Source organism: Gopherus flavomarginatus, chromosome 6 (genome assembly GCF_025201925.1).
Source record: "Gopherus flavomarginatus isolate rGopFla2 chromosome 6, rGopFla2.mat.asm, whole genome shotgun sequence".
Lineage (NCBI taxonomy): Eukaryota > Metazoa > Chordata > Testudines > Testudinidae > Gopherus > Gopherus flavomarginatus.
Genome location: NC_066622.1, coordinates 137,634,382 through 137,650,093, shown reverse-complemented (window position 1 = coordinate 137,650,093; position 15,712 = coordinate 137,634,382). Strand labels below are relative to the sequence as shown.

Sequence of the window (15,712 nt, the reverse complement as noted above, 5' to 3'; positions counted from 1 at the left end):
AACTGCAGCACTCACAGGTATGGATTTTTCGCAACTCTAAGCGATGTAGTTATAGTGATCTAATTTCCCAGGGTTAGTCTACACTGGCAGCGCTTTATCGTGGCTTGTGTGGTCGCAGCAGAGCGCTAGGAGAGAGCTCTCCCAGTGCTCTAAAAATTAAAAAAACCACACCCACACCTCCACAAAGTGTGTAATGTCTACACTGGCACTTTACAGCACTGAAACTTGCTGCGCTCGGGGGGTAAGGGCAGGTTAACACCCCTGAGCGAAAAAGTTGCAGCGCTGTAAACTGCCAGTGCAGACAAGCCCCTAGTGTAGACCAGGCCTTCAACTGGAGAGCTGAAACATACATTTCTACAAACATACATATAAATTTTCAGAAGTTATAAATGTTAGACATTTAGGTGGAAAAGAAGCAGTTTTCCACTTATTAAACTGTAATTCACTCTTGTAAAAGCATTTTTTAACAGAAAAAGCCACACCACTTACTCATCTACTGCCATGTTTCGAACATTTCCTTTGCAATCATACAGACCAGAAACAATTTTTTTTAAATGGAAGCTTAGATCCTAGAGCACAATTCTGCATCAGAGAGTGGATTCTGTAGTAGATTTCCCAGCCATGGAATGACAGAGAACATGGAGCACTGGTTAGGAGCATCTAATGAATCAGCTAGATGTCAAGGTCACTGAAGCAACAGGGTGATAAGTAGGTTCACTAATTTTTTTTGTTGTGTGCACTGCCCTACAGCACTGTATCTGTTTAACAAAGCCCCACAACGCACAGGCACATACACTTGGTCCTGCTAGTGAAGGCAGGGGTCTGGATTCAATGATCTTTCAAGGTCCCTTCCAGTTCTAGGAGATTGGTATATCTTCAATTATTTATTAATTAAAGCTAGACTAGTGCTGCAGCATCCTTCCATTTAAAAATCACAAACTAGGGTGCACACGCATCTCACTCCACTGGACACTGGATTCCTGAACCTTTAACTCTGCCACACCAGTAAATATTGAGCAACTAGTTAATTTGGTTGTATTTCTGCCATTTCTCTTATTCCTTTTCACGCATTTAATTGCTACTGCTTTCATTCTTATCAATAGGGCCTTACCAAATTCATGATCCATTTTGGTCAATTTCATCATAGGATTTAAAAATCGTAAATTTCATGATTCCAGCTATTTAAATCTGAAATTTCACGTTGTAATTCTAAGGGTCCTGATCCAAAAAGGAGTTGTGTGTGTGGAGGTGGGTTTGCAAGGTTATTGTAGGAGGGTTTGCAGTACTGCCACCCTTACTTATGTGCTGATGCTGGCAGCAGTGCTGCCTTCAGAGCTGAGCTGTTGGAGAGCGGACGCTACTGGCCAGGAGCCCAGCTCCAAAGGCAGAGCCGCCACCAGCAGCAGCACAGAAGTAAGGATGGCCTGGTGTGGTATTGCCACCCTTACTTCTGCACTGAGGCCTGCAAAGCTGGGCACTCAGTCAGCAGTCACAACTCTCCAGCTGCCCAGCTCTGAAGGCAGTGCAGAAGTAAGAGGGGCGCTACCTCGACCCCCCTAAAATAACTTGAACACCCCTCTCCCCTGAAACTCCTTCTTGGGTCAGAACCCCCAATTTGAGAAATGGTGGTCTCCCCCTGTGAAATCTGTATAGTATAAAGTAAAAGCACACAAAAGACCAAATTTCACAGGGGGAAAACCAGATTTCATGGTTTATGACGTCTTTTTCATGAATTTGATAGGGCCCTGCTTATCAGTGAGCCCGGGTGAAGGAAGCAGGAGGAGTGGACTCTGAACATCTCATATAAGAAACTTTGCTTAAAAATCCAAGTGTCACATTGTGGCAGTTCAATATTTCATAGCCAATACAAGGAACTGCAACCCTGCAACTTTAAATCTTTGCCTCCTCTGTCAGTCTCTCCCCCTCTCATTGTAATGCCAAAGGGAACAGCAATCAGAGTGGAGATGTTCAACGTGATAGAGGTCAGGACACCGGTGGATAAACGTACCAGAAACACGACCTTGTTTATTTTTTTCCCCAGTATTATTGTTTACAGGGTGCTTTGCTCATGTACCTTGTGGTTCTTAGCTAAAAGATGAAATTACAGCCCAGGATGAAGCGCTCAGGCACATATCCAATTTGTGTTTCCATCTCAGAAAACAAAAAGCTTCTGAGGCCCTCGGGCTGCCATTCAAACTTGGAGAGGCTGACATTTTTAACAGCATGAACCAGCGACTGGCAGAGGGAATGATCTAATGCATTTCTGACTTGTCAATCAAAGATCTCACCTCTGCTGTCTTGTAAACAGTTGGGGGCCACCTAACTACATTCATAAAACAGGGGTGAGCCTGCCACCAGCTGGGGGGTGCCGGAGCCACATGCTCTGGATCTTAGTCACCAAAATTATGATTCACTTTTATAATCTCACCGTAAATAGCCTGTAGGCACATTTCACAGGGCCACTGGAACAGAACCAGAGCAGGGACTGCAAAGCAGGAGTCGGTCAAATGCAGTTATTTCTCTGTGCCGCTGGAATCTCTTGACCAGACAGTATATTTCACCTCCAGTTAGACACAAAAACTATCATACTAATAATTGCTCTTTGCAGTGCTGAATAATTCATTTTAGAGAAATTGTAACAGACATCTGCACCCAACACAATGACTGCGGAGCATACACAGCTTGCTTTGTATGGGTTACTTACCTTAAGGCCATCAATAATATCATCATTACCACCTCTCATATTTATAGATACACAGTAATTTTCAGTAATGAAAAACTCAACTTTTTTAATAAAACTTGTGAACAGTCCAAAGGAAACTTGCTTTGAAATTTACAAAGAAAGCTGAACATGGGATATAAATTACTGACAAAGCCTCTCAAGAAAAACTATTTCAGATATATCAATATCAGCCATGGTGAAAACAAAACAAACAGCTGCCCCTTTCTCTTTGCAGCCTGCGTGTACCAGATTGTGGCCCATGCATTTCAATCATCCCACATCTTTATCGCTCACCCTTCTCCAAAAATGGCCTCTATCAGAAGAGATGGTGCACATGTGCCATCAGCAACTTAACCCTGTACGATCTGCTAACATCAAAATTACTTTCTCATATACTTCATTCTAAGGGCTTTGCCCAATCAAATGACAACACCCTCTGTCATCAATAAGCAGGTCACACTAATTTGCATAAAACTGCACAGATCACAGCCACTTTCTTTAATAAGGAGCTACAGCCTGTGGAAGTGATGTTCTGTGTGTATTGCTTCATGCTCAAGTACTCAATTTAACCAGCTTCAACTATAGCAGATTGTGGGAATTTATATGAAATACTCTGTAAAGCAGACTAGAAAGACTACAGTGTTTCAATCCTCCCCTTCACTCAACAGGATGTTTCTGACTCTACCATGGGGATCTAACCCTTCTCTGTTTTCTAGGCCACCCATCACCACACTGCTGGATGTCAGAATTGGAAGCCTACAACGGTTTTATTTTCTTTTTGAGCACCCAAAATTGTGCCAGGCACCTTACAACAAAGACATGGTCCCTGCCCTGAAGAGTTTACAGTCTATATCTGATGCAGCACTTGGGTGGGAGTCGTCTGCCATGCACTTACTGTGTGAGCTTGGGAAAGTCATTTAATCTCACTGCTTCTCAATTTCCTCACCTGTACAATGGAAATAATCACACTTACCCACCTTTGTGAAGCACTTGGGAGATCTACAGATGGCCATCACTAGATCAGTGCTAAATCCTATTACCACCAAACATGTTACCCAAATAAGAGAAAACCCAGACTACTTTAACTTTTTGCACCTTCAAATCTTGCAACCTTGAATGTCTTGAGACACATTCCATTTTCACTGAACTCATTTGTTTTAGCACCAAGTTTAACAGTAAGTCAGGGTTCACAATCAGCTACGGCTCTTAAATATGACATTCTGAACTTGCATCCTTCCTTTTCTGGCAAGTATTTTACAATAGGGAAAGTAAACAACTTTATTCAAAGTGAAAAATTTCACTAGAATATAAATACATCTTCTGCTTTGTGTCCTGGAAACTTAAAAATATTCAGTTTCAGAGACAACTATATATGACTATTTTTATTATTAAGAACATCTACATGTAAACAGGATTTCTGTTGCTTAGGAGGGTCACAGTGGGATAAAATTTGCCATCAGTTTGGAATGGCATGTTCTTCATGGACATTAAAGGCCTGATGGCACTTTTGCTCTTAAGAGTAGGAGATCAGTCCTTTTGTCGTCCTCTGCTAAAATTTTATCTTCATCCCCTACTCTCACTGCTACGCAGCATGTCATGTACCAGTTTGCTGTTGCTCTCCATCAAGAGCTGGTTGCTTTTCAATCATGGTTTGTGAGCACATTTGGATTTTCTGAGATAAGAGGCACTAGAGAAATATCTCGCTCCTGCTGCTTAACGCCCCACGCAAAAATCAGAACTCCAGTTTGGACACTGAGGCTGCCTGTTGTGATGTCAAAAAGCATTGTCAAATTGAATTGAGGGACTGTAAGAGCCTGTTTTCAAACAAATGGTTTGATAGTAAAACAAACACATGAAGAGAAACTTGGATGTCATCTGACATAACAAGAGAATTCTCTAACTCGACTATTTGCCAATGCTTCCCATGAGGTGTCAGCAGGTTGTTAGCTGAACTATTTAGAAAGTGCCTGTTCTGCCATTTCAGTCTGAGCATTTCATGGCAAAGCATGTAAATAACTAGACAAATTCAGCAGTGACTAAGTGGCATTCCAGATGGCACCTTCTTTCTTGCCACAAGCAAAGAAAATTGATATTCTTCTCCAGTTACTTCAAGCTTGCTAAAAAAAAGGTAGCTTAATATGAGAAAATTTGCTGGGCTACGAAAACAGATCTTAAAATGCTACACTGAAAATTCTGTATAGCACCAAAAAAGATGGAAATGTATCTTGATATCCTAGTCACTGAATGTCCCAACCCCACACCCATTCAGATTATTGCAACAAAATAGACAGCAACCTAAGGAAGCAAAGAATCCTGTGGCACATTGTAGACTAACAGACGTTTTGGAGCATGAGCTTTCCTGGGTGAATATCCACTTCGTCAGATGCATCTCATGCTCCAAAACATGTTAGTCTATAAGGTGCCACAGGATTCTTTGCTGCTTTTGCAGATCCAGACTAACACGGCTACCCCTCTGATACTTGACAACCTAAGGAAGAAATCTCATCAGACTTTGCAAGCTAATAAAGGTCAAAGCCTAGTCAAAAACTGATTGGAATAAAGGCAAAGCAAATGCTGCAGAAACTGGTGCTGGATGTTCGAAGTTTCTCCCTTCAGGTAATGCCCCAGCATGGGACATGGGGCTCTGTGCTGCTAGAGAGGTGTTTAGGATGGCACGTGAGGCAGAGTTTCCCATCATTCACAGTCATTAAATAGCCTAGCCTCGGAAATTTCTCACAGGAGCTAAATCCCAAATTCTCACTGTACTTTCAAATGGATGCGGTATTCATCACCACTTCCAGTCCTGAACAGTTGTGTTCCTGTTACACAGTTGATTTGTTCAGCTTCAGATGGGGATACATTTTGTTAGTGGTGAAATGATTCTTGAATATCAGTAGTTTGTAAAGTGCTTTGGGGTATCCTGAGATAAAAGGTGCTATATAAATGTATTTTTCTAAAAACAGAAATATATATTGTACTGTTGGAAACAGATCAAGCAGAAAGAGGGGTACTGGTTTCAGTATGCAAACTGCACCACACACACTATCAGGGTTTGCCCTTCAAGTAGAGCTTAAACACGTCTGATATTTATTCCTCAGCAGAAACTCAAAAAGAGGCCCATCTGATTCAGTCAAATTATGCAAATCAGGATTAGAAGTAGGAATCTAAATACTGCCCATGTCTCCAGAGTCCTCTTAGAAGGATATAAAAGCTCTCTTCCCCTCCCCCACTGAAAGCTCTGCAAGGAGCTTGCTTCAGCCAAGGAGGGCTGACAGGACACCTTCCAGAGTCCATCAATGCTAGTGCTAGGTCAGCTAGAAGGATTGCTGCAGAATGATGTAAGACACTTAAGCATCCCTCGGGACTGAGAGCATCTCTCCACAGCACTCCCTAGTCCTGCCAATCCTGGGAGCAGGAAACCATATGCAAAGGAAAATGTAGGTTTCTTGTGTGCCATCTCTTGAAGGCAGGTAACTGACTTTTGTCAAAATGATTCACAACTTAAGGGGCACACTGGATCAGTGATTGCTCTTCGATTCCCAGAGGCTGCTGGGGAAAAGCCCCACTGGCCACCATCTGCCTAGGACAACAGAGTCCAGCTAGTCCTCTCTAATGTGCACCCTGAAGCAGTCATTCATACCATTGAGCCTCCAAGGCCTGATTTGCAAGGCACTACCTCTGAACTACACCAGAAGCCTCAGCTAATGCAGAATCAGTTATCTGCTTCCAGGAGTGTCCAGCACCAAAGCAACACCTGTGCATAGCTCAACCTGCACTGCCTCCATGTTCATCTCTAGCTGCAATTCAAGGTGTTGGCAACGATTCTGAAGCCCTGAATGGTCTGGGACATGGTTATTCAAGAGTTGCCTCTCACTCTGTACTCCATATTGATGCAATTAAGATTGGGTGGGACATGCTTGCTATCAGAACTGAAGATCTGAATACTTCATGTCTAGCAGCAGACCCTTCCTCATCCTTGGAATTATTTCCCTTGACAGCTCAGAGTCAAAAATCTACCAAACTTTAAAGCACAATGCAAAATCCGCTTGCTTTGTGCGGCATCTGATTAACATTTCTGTGTTCTAATTTTCTGTAACTGAAGCTCCTGGGCTGCCATTATTAAATCTAACAAAATAAATCCAAATGCAGGGCATCAGTTATCAGTGACACTGCACCAGCCCATTGATAGCAAAATTAAGGCAATTGGTTGTACGTAGGCCCAGATCAGAGACTGTATGATGAATACCATGTGCCAGTTACACTTGTTAAAGATCAGTTGCATGCTTTTTATACACCTGAGAACCAATGGCAAAAAGTTGATGGTACCAGACCAATTCAGGCAAAATGATATTTAAAACAATGCAGTGAAAATGCCCCAGAGTGATACACTCAGAATCTACATGAGATGAATTTAATGACTGTAGGAGTTTTGAATGGCATGAGGAAGCACACAGTTTGAAGCAGAATAAATGATGTGAGCAAGCAAGAGAGAGCAAGAAACAGACATGCACACACAGACAACTGCAAAAGAGAGAGAGAGAGAGAGAGAGGAAGTACCTGGAAAGCTGTGAGTGCGCCAGTCCCTGGGTTATACAGGCATCGCAGAGAGGGCATGCTGTCCGCCAGGCTGGAGCAGCCCAGCCACAGAGATCTGGGCATAGAGCACTGCAGAGAAAGGACAACTATGAGATGGGACTATATGAGACAGGATGGCACAGATTACAGGAACTTTGACGGCTTAGCTGAATTGCATCAATACAGTTGCAGCTGGCCTTTAAGACTCAAACAGCTTCAAGAAACACACTACTGATTGATCTGTCTCGTCAAAAACTCTTAGATGACACAGTACCAAAAAGTGGAAAAAAGAGGTTATGGTCCAACAAATTAATTATTTAATCAGCTTTTTGCATCTGTTTTCATGGTACTACGCTAAACAAAGTTATTTATTTCTTTCCAGTTAAATCAGCTCTCTCTCCCTCCATACATAACCACCTCTCAAATACACCACAGAGTGAAAGATTCTGCAAGGTAAGCAGAAAAATGAACGGCAAATTCCATCGGATGGTGTCAGGGAAAGAGAAAAGATTTTGTTCCACACACTCCCACCCCACCCCTGCACCAGAGTGAGTGGGAAGAGGGGGAAAGATCCTATCGCCCAAGGGCAGGGGTTCTCAAACTGGGGGTCAGGACCCCTTGGGGTCATGAGGTTATTACATGGGGGGTCGCAAGCTGTCAACATCCACCTCAAACCCTGCTTGCCCCCAGAATTTACAATGATGTTAAATATATTAAAAAGTGTGTTTAATTTGTTGGGGGGGGTCACCCTCAGAGGCTTGCTGTGTGAAAGGGATCGCCAGTAAAAACGTTTGAGACCCACTGCCCAAGGGCAATAACAACTCAGTGATTGCAAAGGTTTTTTGTTCCTACTTGCTCTGCTATTCATTAACAAAACTGCAGTTACCATAGCAAACTGAGTCTTCACCTTTCCAAATGGATCAAAAAATAAAATAAAATAAAATAAAATAAAATAAAAAGAGGGGGTCAGCCCATCAAAAAAAAAAAAAAAGGAAAATAGTAGCCACTAATATTTTCAAACTATTCCATTCTGATATCCGGAGTTTTTAAATCACTAGCACTGAAGATTAAAAATATCACTGGCATTTTGACAGCAACCCTATTCTTCTCAGTTACAGAACTTCTGAGTCATAAACTTGCTGTTTATTTTATCACTGGCATGGAGGTGTAATGCCAAAACATTTTAAATGGGCACCTAGTTACAAACACAGTAGGATATGACAGATTAGTTACATGAAATCTCACACCATTATATACTTCATCTCCACACCCCCATACCATATTAAGCCTTTTTTCTAAGAAGGGGGATGAGAGAAAATTTGAGTGGAAGGGACAGCTGTAACGGTGTGAAATGGCAGCTGTTTTTTGAGCCACTATTTCTCACTGCTCTGGGAGGAGTGGAAAGTCTTGCTTTAAATTTAATATGTGGGAGCCATGTAACCAATCCAGAAATGGGCAGAAAGAGGACAGCCTCCTACATTCATAATTTGTTACCATACAGACAACCACACTTGAATTAACCCTATCCCCAGTTTACATCATGTCACTTGGGATATTTTGCTCCAACTGATGCTTCCGCTTCAAAAATATACGTATTTTTCAAATTCACTGGAGAATTTAACCTAGGAAAAAGTGCTTTTTAGAAGTTTTGGTTACCCTAATATAGTCTCACTTCAAATTTATAAATAAATTCTACACTTGATAAAGAACCTAGAATTCAAGAATCTGTACACTTTATAAACATTAACTTTACAACCCCTCTGTATGATAGGAAAGTGTCACTTATTTTATTGGCACACTTAAGTCGAGAGAGAGCAGGAATTATGGATCAGGTATCACAGCAAGCAATAGAAATCCAAGTCACACTTCTCAATCTGCTATTTTAACCTACCAGACAATACTCGAGTGCTCCCACATATAGAAGAATTCTAAATCCCAATGCAGAAACACAAAACCAAACCTACTCTTATTAGCTATAAAGCTCTTAATCGTGTCCAGGCAACTGTAGCCTTAAAACTAACAGGAGTAAAAGGCATATATTTATTTTGTTTTAAGTATTTGACATTTTTAATAATTTGTTAATTTAAAACCAGTTCAAAGCTGTTTATTTGTCAGTGTCTGCTTTCATTGAGCCTACTGCTCAGCAGGAGATTAGCTACAATGCTATGGTGTCCCCACTAACGCAAAGCTAAAAATTAGTATTGAACTTCCCAAACACATTTAATATTGCTGACACCTTAAGATGCTCTGCACTAAGCGGAATATAAACAAAATTGTAAGAAACATATGGCTACAGAGCACAAAGAGTCCAGCCATGGGCATTTCTCAGAGTCATAAGAACATATTCTAGAGATTTAAAACATACCCTTTACAGAGCTATCCAAGTGTCACTCTGTCATAAACAGATAAGTAAGAGTTAATAGAACAGAAGTACTTCATCTCTCTTTTGCCTGTAAAGGGTTAACATGTCCAGTGAGCCTAGCTGTCACCTGACCAGAGGACCAATCAGGGGACAGGATACTTTCAAATCTTGAGGGAGGGAAGTTTGTGTGTGTGCTGTTAGTTTTTGGTTGTTGTTCACTCTGGGGGCTCAGAGGGACCAGATGTGCAACCAGGTTTCTCTCCAATCTCTCCGATACAGGCTCTTATAAGGTCAGAATAGTGAGTACTAGGTAGATAAAGCGAGTTAGGCTTATGGTTGTTTTCTTTATTTGCAAATGTGTATTTGGCTGGAAGGAGTTCAAATTTATATTTTGCTGAAAGGATTTTAATTTGTACTTGTATACTTAGGCTGGGAGGGTATTCCCAGTGTCTATAGCTGAAAGACCCTGTACCTATTCCATCTTAAATTTACAAAGATAATTTTTACTGTTTTTCCTTCTTTAATTAAAAGCTTTTCTTGTTTAAGAACCTGATTGGTTTTTTATTCTGGTGAGACCCCAGGGGACTAGGTCTGGATCCACCAGGGAACTGGTGGGGAGAAAGGAGGGAAGGGGGAGAGAAAGGTTAATTTTCTCTCTGTGTTAGGATTACTTTCTCTCTCAGGGAGAGTCTGGGAGAGGGAGAGAGAAGGAGGGGGGAAGGTGGATTTTCCTCTCTGTTTTAAGATTCAAGGAGTTTGAATCACAGTGATCTTCCAGGGTAACCCAGGGAGGGGAAGCCTGGGAGAGGCAACGGTGAGGGAAAGGGTTTACTTTCCTTGTGTTAAGATCCAGAGGGTCTGGGTCTTGGGGGTCCCCGGGCAAAGTTTTAGGGGGACCAGAGTGTACCAGACACTGGAATTCCTGGTTGGTGGCAGTGCTACAGGTTTTAAGCTGGTAATTGAGCTTAGAGGAATTCATGCTGGTACCCCATCTGTTGGATGCTAAGGTTCAGAGTGGGGAACTGTACCATGATACACTCACAGCAGAATGGTCATAAAGGAGTTAGAGATAATCATTCTGTCCAACCTGGCTACCCTTCTTTTCCCCACGAAGGCTGCAAGCACTTATTTTTCATAACACAATAAGCAGTCATTTACTTTTATTGATGTCAGTATCAAGGTCTGACCGACAGGAAGCAGAGACCAAGTACCAGTAAGTCTTGATACCACAAAAAGCAGAGGTTAGTACACATACTATTGTATAATATTTGGTATGTCATAAAAAAATGAAACTATCTCCATTATCACAAGACATTTAAAATGTAACTGTTTTTCTTTGAAATGGACATTTTATAGGGGAAGTTAAAAGATTAGTTTCACAGAACTCCTTGCAGCTAATCAGGATGTACTTATTTACATATCCAAAGTAGTCCAGACCTCAGTTATTATTGACCCGTGAGGAAGTACACAACAAAAAAATAACCAACTCCTTACGTGACTTTTGAGCCAGTCAGCTAGGATTTTTCTCATGTATGTAACAAGATTTACATTACCACTGGAGTTCTGTTCCTTTTTTTTTTTTAAATCAAAATCTGTCTTTAAAAGAGCAAAGGTTCACATATTAGGGGGAAAGGTCATTCCTGTACTTGCTTTCTGCCCACTGAAAGAAGCAGAGAGTCTAAATTACAATTGGGGACTGAAAGAAGCTTATTCACAAACTCGAACAAAAGGCCCCAGGTGTTTCAATAGAAACAGCTTGTGTGTAAATCAGATGAGTGGCCCAACAGAACAACTTCATTTCCAGCCTGATCTCTGAAAATCTCAACATCCTCCATCCCCAGCCACCAACCAAGCCAGATGTCAAATACTCACTTCTGTATTGACAACTCCACCAACAAGGGGCTGGCCTCAGCACTTACTCTTTGAAGCTGACTGACAAAACCCTCTCTTGAACCCATGTCAATCTACATCTATATTTATTTATTTTTAAAAGGCGCAAGAAGTGCTGAATTTTGACTGTAGCCAGATGGGAATTTTGGTATTGCCACAAGGTATTGGTCCTAACCCACAGCCGCTTCTCTGCATATCTAGCATTTAATTATACTAAAATTTTGGATTTCTGCATACCTTTTGGACCCAAGAGTGCTTTAGAAAAATTAATAAGCCTCAACACGTGACAGTTATATCCATTTCATAGATGGGGAAACTGAGGCAGGGGAAGAAATTTACACAAGGTCACAAAGTCCATCCACAAACACAGACAAATAGAAATTAAATCCTCATTCCCAGTCCTGTACTTTAAGCACAGGAACATGCTCCACTACTATAGAATGTAGGAAATGCAGGACCAGACCAGACCAGTGGTCCATCTACTGCACAATCCTCTTTCTCACAGCAGTCAGTACCAACTGCTTCAGAGGAAGGTGTAAGACATCCCAAAATGGACAATTACAAACCAACTTTCCCATTAGGGAATTTTCTTCCTAATTCCCACCACTGAGGGTGTATCTACACTGCACAGTAAGCCCGGGCTCTGACTCAGGTTTGATCCCAAGTCCCACTTCTGTCCACATACAAAGCAGTATGACTCAGATCAGCAAGCACTCAGGACCACGTCCTAAGACCCTTCCTCCTATGAGCGTGGGTCAAGGTCACAGCCCAAGTCCCGCCGAAACTTTGGTCTAAGCCCTGTCATTTTGGAGCGAGGACGCAGCTCACGCCACAGACCTGAGTCAGAAGGTTTGCGAGTGCAGTATGGATCAGTTAGCACAGTTGTGGGATCTGAGTCAAGCAACTGTAAACCCGGGGTTACAATGCAGTGTGGACACCGAAGCGTGGGTTTGGAAACACCAAGTTCACAAGCACAGGTCCCACAGATCTGGGTTTACAGTGCACTAGACATACCTTTAGTGGTTGGCTTAAATGCAGAAGCATGATGGTTTTTTATATCGACATATCTCTACTATAATTCTGAATGTCCTTTAAATATAAATGTCTAATTCTTTTCTTTTCTTATTTTAATCTTGCTAAACCTTAAATTCAATTATATTTTGTGGTAAAGATCACGACAGACTAATTAGAAATTGTGTAGAAAACTATTTCCTTTTGTTTTAAATTGGCTGCCTTTCAATTTCATTGGAAAGCCCATTGACCTTGTATTATATGAAAGGATAAATAAGAGCGCCCAATTTCCCTTCCCTAGGCCATTCATTATTTTACCTACTCCCGTCTCATGTGTCCTTCGTATTCATCTTCCGTCTAAACGAAACAGTCACAATCTTTTCAATTTCTCCTCAGAGAGAGATGCATTAGGTTTCTTTATTTTTTTCTCCCTGTCTTCTATCTATGAATAAATACAGGGTAATGCATTTCATTTTCTAGTGAGTTGTCCATTCACCTACCTTTGGTCCCTCTGAAGATCCTCAGTCTAAGACTGACCTAGATTTTTGTTATCCATTCACCCTCCACCTTCCCAAATCATTTAACTTATTAAAATAAAACCAGTTCTAATACAAATCTCATTGTTAACTTTTGCCATGTTGAAAACTAATGATTTATTCCTGCTCTTTGTTGTCTCTTAGCCAGATTCTAACCCATGGCAACAATGCTTTACCTTGACAAAGTTATCCTACCTGTTTTATCAAATTTGTTCTCTTCTTGGTCCTTTCAGAATGTGTGTCATGTCAGAGGTTACTAAATATTATTTTATTAAATTCTGTTCGGGATCAGAAATGCATCCCCTCCTGCACAACTGAATGGTCATTACTTGGAGGAAAAAGCAGATAATTTCCAGAAACACAATGTGTTTTTACAAATATAGTGCACACAAAAAGTGTGTGAAAACTGAAATCTGAATTCACTATAGTAAGAAAAGGTAGGATATAGTACTTCAAAGATTAGATATTTGAAAAGGCAAATTTTGGGGAATTAAAGCTAACGAGAGGGGCAATGGTGTGACGGTGCTGCCCATGGGAGCCAGCTGAGGTCACTCAATTAGGGTGAACTGCAAACAGAACGGGGCAGACAACCCCTCAAAAGCTGGTGGTTATTCCAATACTTAGATTTACCAACCCAGCCAAAACAACTTCTATATTACCATACAGGTTACTCAAAAGTCCAAACAACACAGTTCCCTTAAAGTACCCAGCCTCAGGCCTCCTTCCAGACACACCTGTCAGATATGATGATGATTACTGAATATCTTATCTCATCATATAAAAGAAAAGGTTCTTCCAATCCCAAAGGAGCAGCCACATACCCAGGTCGAATTATAACTTTGATCTTACCCAAAATACACGCCATAGTCAATTCTTATTAACTAAGCTAAAATTTATTAAAAAAAAGAAAAGAGAGAGTGTTGGTTAAAAGATTAATATACATAGACTTGAATTCAAGTCTTGAGGTTCAGATACATAGCAGAGGTGAGCTTGTAATTGCCAAAAGTTCTTTCAGAAATAGTCCATAGGTTATAGTCCAGTGCCCATATTCAGGGTGACTCCAGTTAGTGACTGGGGATCTCAATCCTTGCGGCTTAAGGTTTCCCCCTCTTGAAACCCAAAGCAGATCTGAGATGAAGAAGGATCGTGTCCCAAGGTTCTTATACATTTCCAGCAGCCTTTCGGCCTGAGAAAATAATAGGCTTAAATCTCCTTCCAAACATCCTGGCAATTAACACAGGGTAATTTATCCATTAAACAGTTCAGATACAGATTACCAGAACTTTCAAAAAGACATATAGACAATAATACTATTTCACTCAAGTATCATCACAAATGTTAATATTCCTTCTAATGATCTTTGAATTAAAACTATAGCAATAGGCAAGACTTGTTTGCTTACATCACAAGCCCTGAGCAAACATCTCCCCTTTTACCTCTAACAATGCAGACTTGCATTTCAAAGATCTATTTATTTACATATTTTCCTAACCGGTCTCTACAGTTCACCCATGGGTCAGGTCAGTCGGGGCCCTGGTCAGTCGGTAAGTTAACTAACTCTTTCTCGCCCTATCATCTTTCAATGAGATATTATATCACACTCAAAGCCACAAATGGGAAGACATATTATGGCCTTTGTGTAAAGAAGAAGGTTGAAGCAACCTAAAAGACACTGCAATTAATGTGCAACAATCTACAGTTCAAGTTCACAGTACAGCATCTCTTGCTGTAGTAGGTTTGCCCCTCTAGTACAGCTACAATGCCTTACATCAGTGGTCCCCAACCTTTATCGTCTGGCGACCGTGGCGGATGCTCGACCACCGGTCAGGACGCGGGCACATTTAGATGGCGCCCATGGGCACCGCATTGGGGACCCCTGCCTTACATTTTACAGGACATGTTCATCACCACTTAGCAAGTCAGTGGCACAGCCAAAAATAGAACTCAGATCTCCTTATTGCAAGTCCTGATTTTTGATCAATATAATCTTATATTAGGTTTGGACATGAGCTGTTTGTCCACATTGAGTCCCGTCTGCAGCCAATGCAGGATTGTTCTCTGGCAGTAGTTCAGTTTTCAATGATTAAGCAATAGGGGCTTCTGCTTCTCTTGGGAAAGTGTAGTCTTACCTCCTACCTCCCAAAACACACGCTGGAAGTGTGGAGAGAGAATATGATCACAGCCTACTAAGGTCTGGAAAGAGTAAATGCTAACTAAGGAAAGGAATTGTTCCCACTGGACCAGTGCGCAAGGTAAGTAAGGGGAACGAGATAAGACTGAGCAGAGAGAAATTAAGGCAGAATACCAGAGGGGGGGAAAAAAATCTAACAAGGAGTTCTATCTAGAGTTGATGCTGCACTTGTGTCCAAAACGAAGCAGTGAAAGCTCCATCATTTAAAACTCAGGAAATAAGACTCTGGAGATTTGGCTGCAGCAGAAAAATCATGCAATGACTGCGATTTGACTAGATGTGACCAAACACCCCTAGTTTCTGATTCTATAAAAAGATATCACTTTGTAAACAGAATACTGTGGCCTTTTGGCCGGCAGGGAAGCAAACTCTTCCAGTATAATATCCTTTTTTGGAGTATTATTACTTGTATACTTTTTAAAAAT

At 41.3% G+C, this 15,712-nt stretch overlaps 1 protein-coding gene across 15 annotated transcripts in view; it reads right to left on the bottom strand.

Moving 5' to 3' along the window:
• Positions 1–15,712, bottom strand: part of BTRC (beta-transducin repeat containing E3 ubiquitin protein ligase) — a 179,160-nt gene that overhangs the window by 121,807 nt on the left and 41,641 nt on the right. For 8 of the 15 annotated variants that reach the window (XM_050958049.1, XM_050958053.1, XM_050958052.1 and 5 more), the window contains one exon: positions 7,280–7,387. The exons of the other annotated variants lie outside the window; for them this stretch is intronic. In XM_050958049.1, coding sequence (XP_050814006.1) covers positions 7,280–7,387 — 108 coding nt within the window. The remainder of the gene's footprint in view (positions 1–7,279; positions 7,388–15,712) is intronic. 15 annotated transcript variants of the gene reach the window in all.